Source organism: Colossoma macropomum, unplaced genomic scaffold (assembly GCF_904425465.1).
Source record: "Colossoma macropomum unplaced genomic scaffold, Colossoma_macropomum, whole genome shotgun sequence".
NCBI classification, from domain to species: domain Eukaryota; kingdom Metazoa; phylum Chordata; class Actinopteri; order Characiformes; family Serrasalmidae; genus Colossoma; species Colossoma macropomum.
Genome location: NW_023494797.1, coordinates 8,476,268 through 8,488,976, shown reverse-complemented (window position 1 = coordinate 8,488,976; position 12,709 = coordinate 8,476,268). Strand labels below are relative to the sequence as shown.

Sequence of the window (12,709 nt, the reverse complement as noted above, 5' to 3'; positions counted from 1 at the left end):
TTTTGCCATTTTTTCTATCCTAACTCTCATTACCGCAATGTCTCCAGATATTTGCTTCTCATTACTGGTATTTATCTTTTTTTAATGTTTAAATTAGAAAAATAGAGTTTGCATTACATTTAACTTTTGAATCTTGGAACTTTAGTGGTTTCCTTGTAAACTGTAAAGAAACGAACTGAAATATTACATGGTACAAGTGAATAGAAAATGGCTGTCAATGGCTGTCAATGTGTTGCAGTAGTGAGATAAAATGATAAAATACTGTACTTTGTAAAAATATACATATTTTAATAAAGCCTTCAACAGCATACAGATTATAAAAAGAAATGCTGACAAAAAAATCTTCAGATTTCACTGTGTCACCATACAGTAATGAGAATTTGGTCATTTATACTGGAAAATGTTATTAAAAATCTATTTTTAAAAAGTCAAGTTTACTTTAAATGATATAACCAGGCATAATTGTTTATATATCAAAAGCAACGTTAAGTTTTAGCCATTTTAAGATTAAGTTGGGTCCTAGTGTTTGTCATGTTTGTGAGAATCACCCTTCTGGAAATGGCTTCTAAAATGCAGAAATTAGAGGAGCCCTAAAGTCTTCTAAAGTGGCACCAATTATTCCTTCATCCTACGTTAAAGCTTGTGGAATGGCAGGCAGTATGGAGGTGGACAGGAAGAAGCGTGTTGGCTGAGTTGTCTCTGATTGGCTATTGGGGGAGGTGACACTTTGCGTCTGTTCTAACTGAGTAGTTATAATCCCCACCTGACATCACCCTAAAATCAGGAACCAGCAGCAGACTCACACACATACCCAAAAATAAAGAAGTAACAAACAGAAAGCCCGATCCTTTTGGTCACGCTTGCTGTTAGGCTAACGTGCTACTTGCACTGTCTCTGTAGCCACTTTCTTTTAGGGGCCCTGGGAGATAGCTGTGTGGCCCCCACTGGATAAGGTGCGTGCTTCTGTGTGTGTGTACGAGATCTTTGGTTTCATTTGGTAAGAGGAAATTTCGAGTTGTGCAATGGCTCGGGGACAGTTTTGAAAGCCATTGAGAAAGGGTTAGCGCAAAGAGCTAGAGTGAGCGAAGGGGAGAAGACTCCATGTTGCCTTCATTCAGAATGGAGGGGTACATCATCCCACCTGTGAGTATTCTCCATCTTCTATGCATGCATTCCGTTGTGTTTGTGTTCTGCTTGTAAAAGTGTAAAGATACAAAGACCTAGAAGTTAACGAAGAGTCAGCAGGGTTACGAGTTCCCGGCAATGGCCTAAAGCTAGTAGATGTGTCAATGTTTCAGTTACACTGATGTAACATTTCACTGCTTAGTCCTCGAACGTAGAATTGAACAAATACTACAGTAGTGGAAAGTGAACAGCATCACTATGTTGGTATTTTGTTGTTCATGTTTACCGTTCAAAAATAATAGACGACTCATTTAGCCTTATTAAGTCTTTTAGAAGGGTAGCCTTATTTGTATTTGATTAATATACACGTAACTGTTTGAATATGTGCAAATTCTTCGGCTCCCAACTTTAGATACACTTGTATTTTAGGTTTTGTTATGGTTTCAGTGCTGCTTAGCATATTTTAGGATTGGTGTATTAAATTTCATTATCAACTGTCTATAAATTAAGATGCCTTGATTATTATAAGGTGAAATAAATTGAAAATGAACAAACAGAATGAATAAATCAAGTGATATATGACAGGTGGTCATTTAGGATAACCTCACATGTGCTTCTATGTAACAACGATTCTATTCTACAAGTTTAACTGTTCTCAAAAATTACTGAATTACTGAAATATAATTTCTATGTGTAATAGAAAATAACCCGGACTGGCTGGATGTCACAGACACCATCTGAATTTAAAGATTACTGGGCACTTGTAAACAAAGATGTGAGGCTTTTCTCATACTGCATACTGCATTCATATTTCTGCATTGAACTTTAAGGGCTTTGCTTATTGTTTTCATTCCAATTGGTCAAACTCTCTCTTCACAATTCACCCAACAGCCATCGGAAGAAATGATCTATGAACCTGACATCTATCGGCCACCAATGGAATACCAATACATAATCGATGGAGAAGGCCAAAGTGGTGAGATGCTGTTTTTTTGTTTACATCAGTTCATCTGTAGATTGTTGTTGTCTTACTGCATTACGGCACTTTTAAGCATACGTCATTGCAGACTGTTCAAAATGTATACATACGTTTTCAAATGGACTGAAACTTCACCAAAATAGGTTAGCACTGCGCCACACTTAGAGGCCCATATTAACACCATCTTCGGTAGAATGAACTAACGGTTCAAAATCACACCCAGGGCAGCTGGGAATAAACCCTGCAAGGGGGTGTTAGGAGAGCTAGCGAGTGGAACCAGGCAAGTGACCCGACACAAAGCAGGAAACAGATGCCTCATTTTGACAGGCAAGAAAACTACAGACGTAGAACGACAAATATCCCCAAGGGCCTGCCACCTAAAAGAGTCTATCTAGGCCACACAGTTATCAAACTGAGCTATTGCTGAAAAATAGAAAGCATCACAAAGTGGAAAAAGGGCTGAAAAGGACACACATTAAAAGAAGAGCCAGCTGGGAGTGCAGTACAGGGGTCGTATGATTGTATGCACGTCGCTGTCTCATTTCTGGAACTACATAAGCTAAGAGTTTTTTGTGTACATTAGCATGTAGCATTTCAGTTCTGAAAGCCACTGCAGTGCGACGTTAAAAGAAAAGTGAAAACAGCGTTCACCTACTTTCATGAAGTCTGAGAAATGCTAATTACAGGAGGCTTTAAGCAAAACGACATCAACAAAGTCAGCCATGTGTTTGCAGGTTGACGTTTGCCTGTTTTGGAAATGTAATGGTTAGTTTGCTTGACAGAAATGAAGCTAAAACTTAATGTACTTTTCAGTGGAAATTCACAATTAGGCTTAAGTCTAAAAATTTGGCTAAATAACTCAAGTTATGTTCAATGTTCGTGCTTTGCGTATGCCTAATGCTCTTACATATACACTGTTAGAAATAAAGGTTCTGTGCAGGTACATTTTTCATTAAACAAGGTACAAACAATATAAATGTTCCCTCAAAGGTACAACGGTGGTTTTAAGGTCCAGTTGTGAACCTTAAATAGGTTTTTCCAGGTGAAAAGTACATATTTATATCTTTTCATAACCTAATGTTTTAAATCAGAACAATAAAATAAAAAGTCTGGAGACGAGACGGGGTGTGTGGAGTCAATACAACTTAGAAAATATCATTTTAGTGGATTATGGTACAATTATGGTCCCTGACTAAAGGTACCGAGATGTACCCTTGAGTGACAACCCCAGTGACAAGATGGGCACCGCCCCAGTGATAGTTTAGTACCTTTATTTCTGAGAGTGTTACCAGCTAATTTAACTTATACAGTAACAGTTTCAGCAATGTAACAATTGTTTTAGTTGACATATTTTTATGAACTCTTCTTTGGCTAGGTGTCCTCTAAAGTTTTCCCATGAGGTATTCTGTGTGCTCTAAACACACAACCAATACAGAATGTATTGCAAATTGTGAAGTAATGGATTTAGAAACTGGGATTCTTCATTTCAGTGATGGAAAACATGGAGGCAAAAAACAAACTGCAAGTTTGACGCTATTCACAAAACTGCTGAAGGAAATGGTGGTGTGAACACATAGGCCTGGTGGTTTTAGTGAAAAAAACAAACAAACAAACAAAAAAGTCAATGTTTTTAACAAATCTGAAATTGACAACTCGACTACTGCCCATGGTTTTACTGACTGTCTAATGTCAACATCGGTTTGCATGTATTGGCTCTAAGATGGCAATTGCTGACCCTTCGTTTGGCCACCTCTGTCCAGATCACACTTGGGAGTACAACCCCCACCCTATCCACTCAGGAGACTTTGAGAATCTGCCAGAGAGCCACTTCACGGAGCTGCAGAGTGTGCCACAGGTTCACCCGTCCAGCGTGCATCAGCGCTTCAGTGAGATAGAGTCCAGCCACTTTCTCGACCCCAGTCTGCCTGGACCCCACCTTGCCCTCTCCTCTCCACAGGTGAGATTTCACTAACTGCTCCAATTCTGCTACAAAGCCAACAATGCACAGTGGAGCCAGTGGTCAGATTATATCATTTCACCATACATGCAAAAGCAGTGAGACTTCAAAGGGGGACCCAAAAAGGGTTCTTTAGAGCAATGCCACAGAAGAACCACCTGTGGTTCCCTGAAGAACCTTTAAGTGGATGGTTCTTTAGGAAGTGGTCTTGTTAATGAGACGTGTGAGTGCAAAGAACCATTTTTAAAGATCTAAAGAGCCTCCATAGAATGTAAAGGTTCCAGAACCTTATGTCCAAGTCAAGAACCATTTAGGAACTTTTATTGTTAAGAGTATTGGCAGAGGCTTGGAGGCTGCACCAGCCTTGTGCCGATAACTGATATTGAATATTGTGACGATTTAAATAAGCACAGATATTACAAAAATCATTGTTCTTTTTTATGTATACAACAGTAACGTCTGCACTTAATAACAGACTATATAAATAGAACATCACCAACTGATACTGCACATGTGCATATTTAAACATCACTTGAAAAGATTATAACATAGATTTTCAGTCTGGCAAAGAATGCTGGGGAATATGCAAATGAAACAAAGGAACTCTGGTACATGGCATCTACTCCACACTAGAGTGCAAAATGGATGAACTTGTTTCTAACATGCCTTTTTGGCAATATTTTGGTTTCCAATCAACATAAAGCAGAGAACCACTGGATGTTAACTGTGTTACATACTGCCTATGCAGAATATAGTTGTCATAATAAATTATTAAGTAATTTTAGATGCTAGCCCAGTTGATAATTGCAGTTGTATGCAGAAGATTAAATGTCCCCCATCCAATTATATTTTATTGATTTTCTACATGTAAATGAGTTAAAACATATGACATTGCCGCTTTTTAAAATGATTGTAGTGCTTTATTTATTTATTTATTTATTTATTTATTTTTGCTGAGTTTAACATATTGTGGAAATATAAAATAAAACATTCTTAATTTTTTACCCAGTGTGTTAAATTCAGCAAATTAACAGTAAATGTGCAGAAGTGTGTTCTTTGTAAAGGATGTCAACCTATTTTCACTTCGCAAATAAAATCAATCAATAAAAATTTGACCAAGGGCGTTCAAACTTTTGCATACAACTGTATATTGTAATTATATTAAAAAAATGCATGCTGCATGGTCAGGCTCTGTGATGCTCACATGTGGTAGTTCATAACTGAATTTAGATCATGATTATTTTGCTTATCTCAATAATTCTGCACACAACGATCATCAATCTAAATATAAAAAGTCCATGTGTGAGTTGCTGGAAAATTATGTGATGCTATCACATGCTGATTTTTCCCTAAAAATACACAATTATACTTTCCATAATTAAATTTGTGCAAGAACATTTGCTACAAGTTAGCTGCAGAAACCCTAAAGGCCTGTATGTGGGCCCTCGCTTCAGTCCCTCACTCAACTACATAACGGACACATTATTATGTAGTAATTATTACAAAACTAACTCTTAAGAATAACAGCTGCATAATAAGGGGTTAACCGATTCAGTTGTTATAAAGTGCCTGTAGGATTTCTCCCTGTCCTTATTTGCACATACTAGAGTGCACACTGAAGCTTCGCTGTCACTGAGTTGGTGCAGAGTTTCATTTGCTTTGCTGGTGCGGAGCGCAGAGAGCGCATCTGCACCCAGACTGTTTCTCAACCCAGCCTTATCCTGACCAGTCCTCACCACTGTCACCACAGCAGCAGCCTGCATACTCACCAACCGCCGTTACACAGGCCCTCCCCACTTACACAAACACAACCGCTCCTTATTGTGACACACACACACACAGATGTACTCGGACACCCAGAGACGCACAAAACGCAAGCACATTCACATACACACACAAGCACATACACACATATGCACAAAAACTGGGCTGATATCAATGAGAAGGGATGCTAATTTTAAATGACTAATTTGTAATTATGATTCTGTTCAACCATTCATGCCTTATAAACAGTTTATATTATTGCAATTTGACATAATTGGAATAGTTATTCAGATTCTTAACAGTAAATGAGAGTTCAGGAGTTTCATTTTCGCTCTTAATTTGGCAAAACAATATTAAGGCAGCGTGAAACAAACAAAGGAAAATATTTAGGCTTTTTTGTTGTTGTTTTGTTTTTGTGATGCTTTTTGCTGCACCCAAATTTTCACATGGAAAACATCCATGCACACTGTTACTGCCTTTAATTATCTTATGTTTGTCCACAATTATGTTTATGGAATAAAATATATTAATGTGGAAACAATGCACACATTTGAGTCAAGCACATTCAAAGCAGCTTTTCTGTAGGAAACCTGAAACAGAAGACAAGCAATGTACAGAGTGCGAAAGCAGACCCAGTGAAAGCAATCTATGGGTTAGAATGGGAACCAGATCAGAGAATGGCTGTGATTGGATCCTCTCTGTCTGGGTGGACTTCTTTCTCAGGCACTAACCACAGTACAGGCTATCGAAAAGAGGGCTTTTCCTCTGTGTGTAGCCGTGGACTCACTGGAGGGAAGAGAGCTGTCTGAATGGCAGGCTGATTTACTGCCTCCTGTAGTGCGCACGGCCACTCCTGCGCTGGGCCACAGCCACTTAGACTGAAAATAATATTCTTCTGTTAGCCTTATCTGATCTCCTCATATTGCGGTTCAGAATACTGTACGTGGTGCGACTATGTGGCTATTTGTGGAAGTTCAACTGTTCAAAACAGATGCACACAACTCTTTTCTGTTTTTCTTTTTTCAAGATTGTGTTCATATTAATTTCTAAACATTGTTACTTACAAAACTTTTTTCTAGACAGTTTTTAAGCCTCTTATCAAGTGAAATGATCTTACTGCACTTGCAAACTGGACTTCCTTTAAGCATTATCTCTTTAAATTTCACTTGATAAAAGGTTCACACTTGACAACAGGTTAAACAGTCTAATCTATTAGTGTAGCAATATCCTTCGTTTCATGGAAAACTGAATTTTCCTCACTTTTTTGAAATAAATGAGTTTGATGTGTCATATTAACATTGTTACCATTTCAAAAGGTATCACTCATCGATCCATACAGTCCATATATGAAAACTAAGCTGCAAAAACAGCCTGTTTTGAATTGTAATGTCACAAAAACGAACACAGTTACGTATATTCACCGATTCAGCCTACAGCAGTTTAGCCCCACCCCTTCACACTGAAGTTATAAAGAGTGTTTCAGCCTGGGCTGCTTTTTGAATGAGGCACAATACAAGGCAATCAAAACAGAGGTCATTTACATATATCAGTCTTAAAGGCACAGTAACAACAACAGTCTGTTGAAGGGATAAACAGGTTGGGGAATGGCTATGTAAAAATAAATTAAGCTTATTTTGGTACATAAATCCACACAAACCTTAAATATGAAAAATGTAGAATTTTGTCTATTGTTGACACACGGTGAAAGGGGTTGGGTGCTTAAGGTCTTAGGTCTTCTTCAAAGATTCCTAGTTTCTTTTCTAATAAAGTTTTGGGAATCTTCAAGATGTGATGCATGTTTTCTTAAGTTAAAGGGGAGTTTTCAAAAAAATTCTGCATAATTAAGTGGTTAAGCTCTGAATAAAGTCATTCGGGGTGGTTTGATGTGAAGTGTGCTATTCTAAAGAAACTTACTGAGTCAGAATTGTTCACAGTGGTGGTGACAGGAACCAGACGTCTGAAGTGTTTAATGCCTCTTTAAGCTCCCTCCTAGAAAGCTGACATCACACAAAATGGTTATGTATACACCGCCTGGTGCCTGAGGCTTTGTTTTCTGATAGTTTTGTAAGGCAAAATAGTCCCTAAAGAAAATTTATTTGTTCAGATTTACCACTATTTTACTATTAACAACATTACATATAAAAACTCAAGGCACATGTAGCTTCAGTGGTCATTTTGGGTCATAAATAAAATGGCTATATTTGCACTGTAGTCATCGTAGGTTTCTATCACTATAACTGTAAAGAAATTCCTCTATAATGCACAATTTCACATCAAACTACTCTGAAATACTTTGTTTACATCTTATAATTATGCAGACACTTTGAATAATCAGTTCCACTCAGTCCATTTTTAAGGTTTGGCCTATTTTGGAAACGTTGGTTACTCAATCGTCCAAAAAATCGGTAGGTTTCTTGATGACTAATATGATCATCAGGAACAAGCTTACAGTTAATCTGTGAGTAATTACAGATGTATAAGTGAAATTAGTTTAGGGATGTAACAGGTCATAGATGTGACTCTAAAACAATTGATTCCCTGTGTTGCAAGGATTGCAGGTGTTCTCTTTCTTATTTAGGTGTAGATACCAAGATGCAGTAGTTTATCTGATGATGCTGAAACTAAGGAAACCACATACAATGACTTCAGCTGAACTTAAGTGTAAAATAAGTTTGTTTCAACATCCTGCATGACCTCTTTTTCTGAGCTGGCTGTCCCATCATGTGGAAGTGTGTCTTCCAACGCACTGCATGAAATGACACAAACAGGCATTATAACAATGTGACTGTCTTCAAGACCTTGTGATCTCAGTCACCTTTACTTCATGCTGATTTAGAAATACTCTCTGTTCTTTATTTATTTTCTACCTTTTTTTGGACCTTTGGCCAAATGTTTCTCACCATTTTTAAATGGAAGCGATTCGAGATCATATCTGTGGAACCACAGTGAGGTATACTGAAATAGTCTTGAGAGAGTACCATACTCCTCCTCAGCGATATACAGTGGTAAGCAAGAAACTTCCCCTTTTGCTATTTAGCATGCCTAAGATATCTTGAAATAATATAGCATGGCCACCTGTTGACACAGGCCTGGGTTTTGGCCTTTTGTACCACACTGACTCAAAATCTTGTGAGGATGAGTCAAATTTCACTCAGCATTATACAGTACTAAGCAAAAATAAGAGCCCATCCTTCATTTATTTAATTTCCTGTGAAAACAGCCATTAAGCACATGCTCTTCATTTTTCAGGAGATATTTCTAAGGGGTTAGATATAAAATAATCCACTTGCATAAGGAAGGAGCAAGTCAAATAAAAAGACTTTGACATCATCAAATGTGTTTGGGATTAGTTGGATCTTGGGAAGCAGACAATGCAACCAACTTCTAAGACTGAACTTTAGATGTGTAGAAAAATATCAGTACAGATTTCTTTAAAAAAAAAATGAAAGCATGGCTTCAGAAAAGAATGAACATTATAATAACGGCAAAGTGTGAACATACTAAATGCTGAAAAAAATATATACTTAGTTGTGAGATTTCTGTGTAATTTTCTTTTAAATATGTTTTCTGAATGGAATGGTTTTGAATGGAAATAACAGGCACTATAGTTGAACATGTTGATGTGAGAAAGGATGGCAAAAATGAACCCCAGCTTTATACACCCAGGACATGCAGAACACATGAGATGCTTCAATGTTCCTTATGACCTCCCCAGAATAAAGAGCTGTTGTTGCCCTGCAGATGACGTATTTGCCCCGGCCGTCGGTGTGTTACCCCCACAGCGTGCAGCCCTCACCTCTCCTGCGGAGTTCAGATGATGACGACCCCGGCAGCCGTAGCCCACCGCTGGAGGTTTCCGATGAAGAGTGTATGAGGGACCACATCAGCTCCACTACCGGAGTAGAACACGGTGAGGATTTTCTCTCAATTTCCCTGTATGAGAAAAAGCTAAAACTGACAAAATTAAACGTTTTCCTTTTACTCCACATGTACTCAGCCAAGACATGTTTGGCATCTGAAGTTAGCTTGTTCTTGATTTGGAGTTATGAGGCTAATGTAGTTAAACAAGTAATGGAAGCTCATACTCTACCAATTAGCATCAATGCAAACTGCATATCTAAACCATTTCACACTAAGGTTGGGCAATTTGACGATATTTTATCGTTATCATGATAAATTATGTCACAATACACTTTTCTGAGCACATTGTGCATATCATCAGTACTTAAAGAAGACTAGCTAACTTAAAGTTCCAATACACAACAACAATAATAATAATAATAATATATTTTATATATGGCACTACAGGTTCTATTTTGTCTGTTCCAACTTATTAAATCTCAGAACAACTAAATGTCATGTGTATCATGAAAATGTCAAAGTATTTCACACTTGCCTCAAACTGCATCAAGCTGTTAAATAATCTCAAATAGACTTGCTTAAGTGGTTTTCTGACACTGTTTGGTAATGTTATCTTTAAAAATAGAGAAAAGTATGAACAAAAATCAGGTTTTAAGATGGCTACAACTATTTTTAGCTATGCAACATGCTTTTGTTCTTTTTTTAGAGAATAGAACATCATACAGAGTTGGAAATCACATAAACAGGTCTATTTGAGATTTCTTCCCAAGTAATTTAGGCATACAATTTACTTGATAGTAACTGGTGGCTGTCACGTTCAATTACCTGTTAGCCACATTAGCCTCATAGCTCCAGTGGAAGTACTTATGTGGTTTTTTACACTATTACTGTTATTTAAAAAAATGTATAAAAAATGGAGACAACATGAACAAGATGCAGGTTTTAAGAAAGCTGCTACTGTTTGAAGCTATGCAGTGCACTTTTGCCTATTTTTAGATAACAAAATGTCATACCATGTCAGGAACGTCATAAGCAAGTCTATGTAAGATTACTTAACATGTGGGTGTTGATTTAGCTATATACTTTATATGATGCTGGTGGCTATAAGCTTTCATTAGTTGTTAGCTATATTAGCCTTGTAGCTCTGGTGCAAAACTAATAAAGTAAGCTTTAGAAACCAAACTGATTGGCTTTTGGCTGATTGACTGCATTTGCTGTAAAAATGAGTTTTGGCCAAACCATTGTTTTAAAGATGAGGGCTAATGATTCTAGCTTTGATGGCTGATGTAAGTACTTTAATTTGAATGCCTGCTGACTGGTAAATGTTTTTAGAGTGAATTCTTGATGTTGCTAAGAAATATAATGACGTATATATAGCCAGAAAAACACAAGCGAAGCCACTTCTCTGAATACATGTCACATTTTACACACAAATATTTGGCTTCCCCGAAATTTCCCTTTAATCAGGCCAATAGAATAACAAGGAACTTTCTGTGAAAGGTCACATTTCCAACAAACAACCCTATCGTGAGCCTTGGCCTGGCAAAACAATACTCTCACACAGGCCTGTTAGACATGGGCTGTCCCATATTTGACGGCAGAATCTCCCCCATCAGAAAAAGACTGGGCCATTGACTTTTTCTCTGTTTATCTGTGTGTCTTTTTTCACCTAGGAAACAAGAAGAAGATTCGTCTGTATCAGTTCCTGCTGGACCTTCTGCGAAACGGGGACATGAAGGACAGCATCTGGTGGGTGGACAGAGAAAAGGGAACTTTCCAGTTCTCTTCCAAACACAAAGAGGCTCTGGCCCACCGCTGGGGCGTGCAGAAGGGCAACCGCAAGAAGATGACCTACCAGAAGATGGCCAGGGCGCTGAGAAACTACGGCAAGACCGGAGAGGTCAAAAAGATCAAGAAGAAGCTCACCTACCAGTTCAGCGGCGAGGTGCTCGGGAAGAGCCATCTAGATAGGAAGCTGTATATGTAAAGCGATGGGAAAGAAAGAAAGGAAGAAAGAAAGAAAGGAAGACGACAGAGACTTGGTGCACGGAAGATGATCTCTTTCTGTTCAAGAGAGTTCTGCTCATTTGGACTTCGAGCATCACACTCTTTCGGTTGGCCGACCTTTCGTGTTTTCTTTAACATTCCATTTTATATTATTCACCTTTGCATTAATGAAATGAACTTTGTCTTTGAACTATTAGCCCACAGATCACAAGTCCATTACAGGTGCAGGGCCACATGTGAAAACATTTCATGTTTGCCACGTATAAAAAAAGTCCTGAGGGTGAAGGTGAAAATAAATGTAAAGTAAAACGCATAGTGAGTTATAAAACTAAACCAAATGGCTCTCAAGCAGGGGCAGTTGTTAACTTCTACGCTGAGCATGATGGGGGGAAAAAAAATCACAAAAATACAAAAGCAGAAGTGAAAACAAATGACACAGGCTCACGCTGTACGGAAAATACGGCACTTGTCTCGTCTGGCCAGCACACACTGGGTGACTTTTAGTCTCTGTTTTTACCCTCCCAGCAAGGGTGCTTTTCTTAACAACACTTAAAAATAAAGGTTACTAAATGGTTCTTAGCTCAGATGTACGGTTCTAGGAAACCTTTAGTTGGCATAGAATTTTTGCATTATGTAGAGGTTCTTTAAAGGGCCTATATTCTTTTTTGTGTGTATTATATTTTATTTTTTTTCCCAGAGATTGACTTATAATCTTTGTATGGTATTAAGTAAAACAGCCCTTATTCATGTTTCATGCCAACCCCTATTTATCTCTTCAGAATTAAACAGGCTGTTTTTATTACTGTGCTTTTAAAACTGATGTATTTAAAAGAACTCTGTTCTGATTGGCTGCCCTGTGTCTTGTCTCATTGAAAAAATAGTCAAGGCTGAAACACTCTGTAATTTCAGCATAAATGTGCAGGGCTAATCTGCTCTAGGCTGAATAGCAAGATATATGCAAATGAGTTGGTTTTCATGACATCACCAAACCAGCAAAATCAAAACGGGCTGTTTTT

The 12,709-nt window shown here is 37.9% G+C and overlaps 1 protein-coding gene across 2 annotated transcripts; it reads left to right on the top strand.

The window, feature by feature from the left end:
• The first annotated feature begins 764 nt into the window (after window positions 1–764).
• spi1b (Spi-1 proto-oncogene b) lies at window positions 765–12,541 on the top strand. Of its 2 annotated transcripts, XM_036584196.1 has the most exons (6): window positions 766–1,143; window positions 1,826–1,900; window positions 2,017–2,101; window positions 3,865–4,061; window positions 9,567–9,735; window positions 11,360–12,541. In XM_036584196.1, exons 1-6 carry the CDS (start codon window positions 1,102–1,104, stop codon window positions 11,671–11,673), a joined length of 882 nt encoding a protein of 293 aa, XP_036440089.1. In that variant the 5' UTR covers window positions 766–1,101; the 3' UTR covers window positions 11,674–12,541. The 2 variants fall into 2 exon arrangements, with proteins under 2 accessions (XP_036440090.1, XP_036440089.1); XM_036584197.1 differs by lacking the exon at window positions 1,826–1,900 and having other exon boundaries at window positions 765–1,143.
• The last annotated feature ends 168 nt before the right edge of the window (window positions 12,542–12,709 follow it).

What these genes read in the sequence shown, in the direction of transcription:
- spi1b (XM_036584196.1), top strand. Translation starts at nt 1,102, where the DNA reads ATGTTGCCTTCATTCAGAATGGAGGGGTACATCATCCCACCT. An exon ending in CGATGGAGAAGGCCAAAGTG is followed by an intron (nt 2,102 to 3,864) that starts GTGAGATGCTGT and finishes ACCTCTGTCCAG; the next exon opens with ATCACACTTGGGAGTACAAC. An exon ending in CACTACCGGAGTAGAACACG is followed by an intron (nt 9,736 to 11,359) that starts GTGAGGATTTTC and finishes TTTTTCACCTAG; the next exon opens with GAAACAAGAAGAAGATTCGT.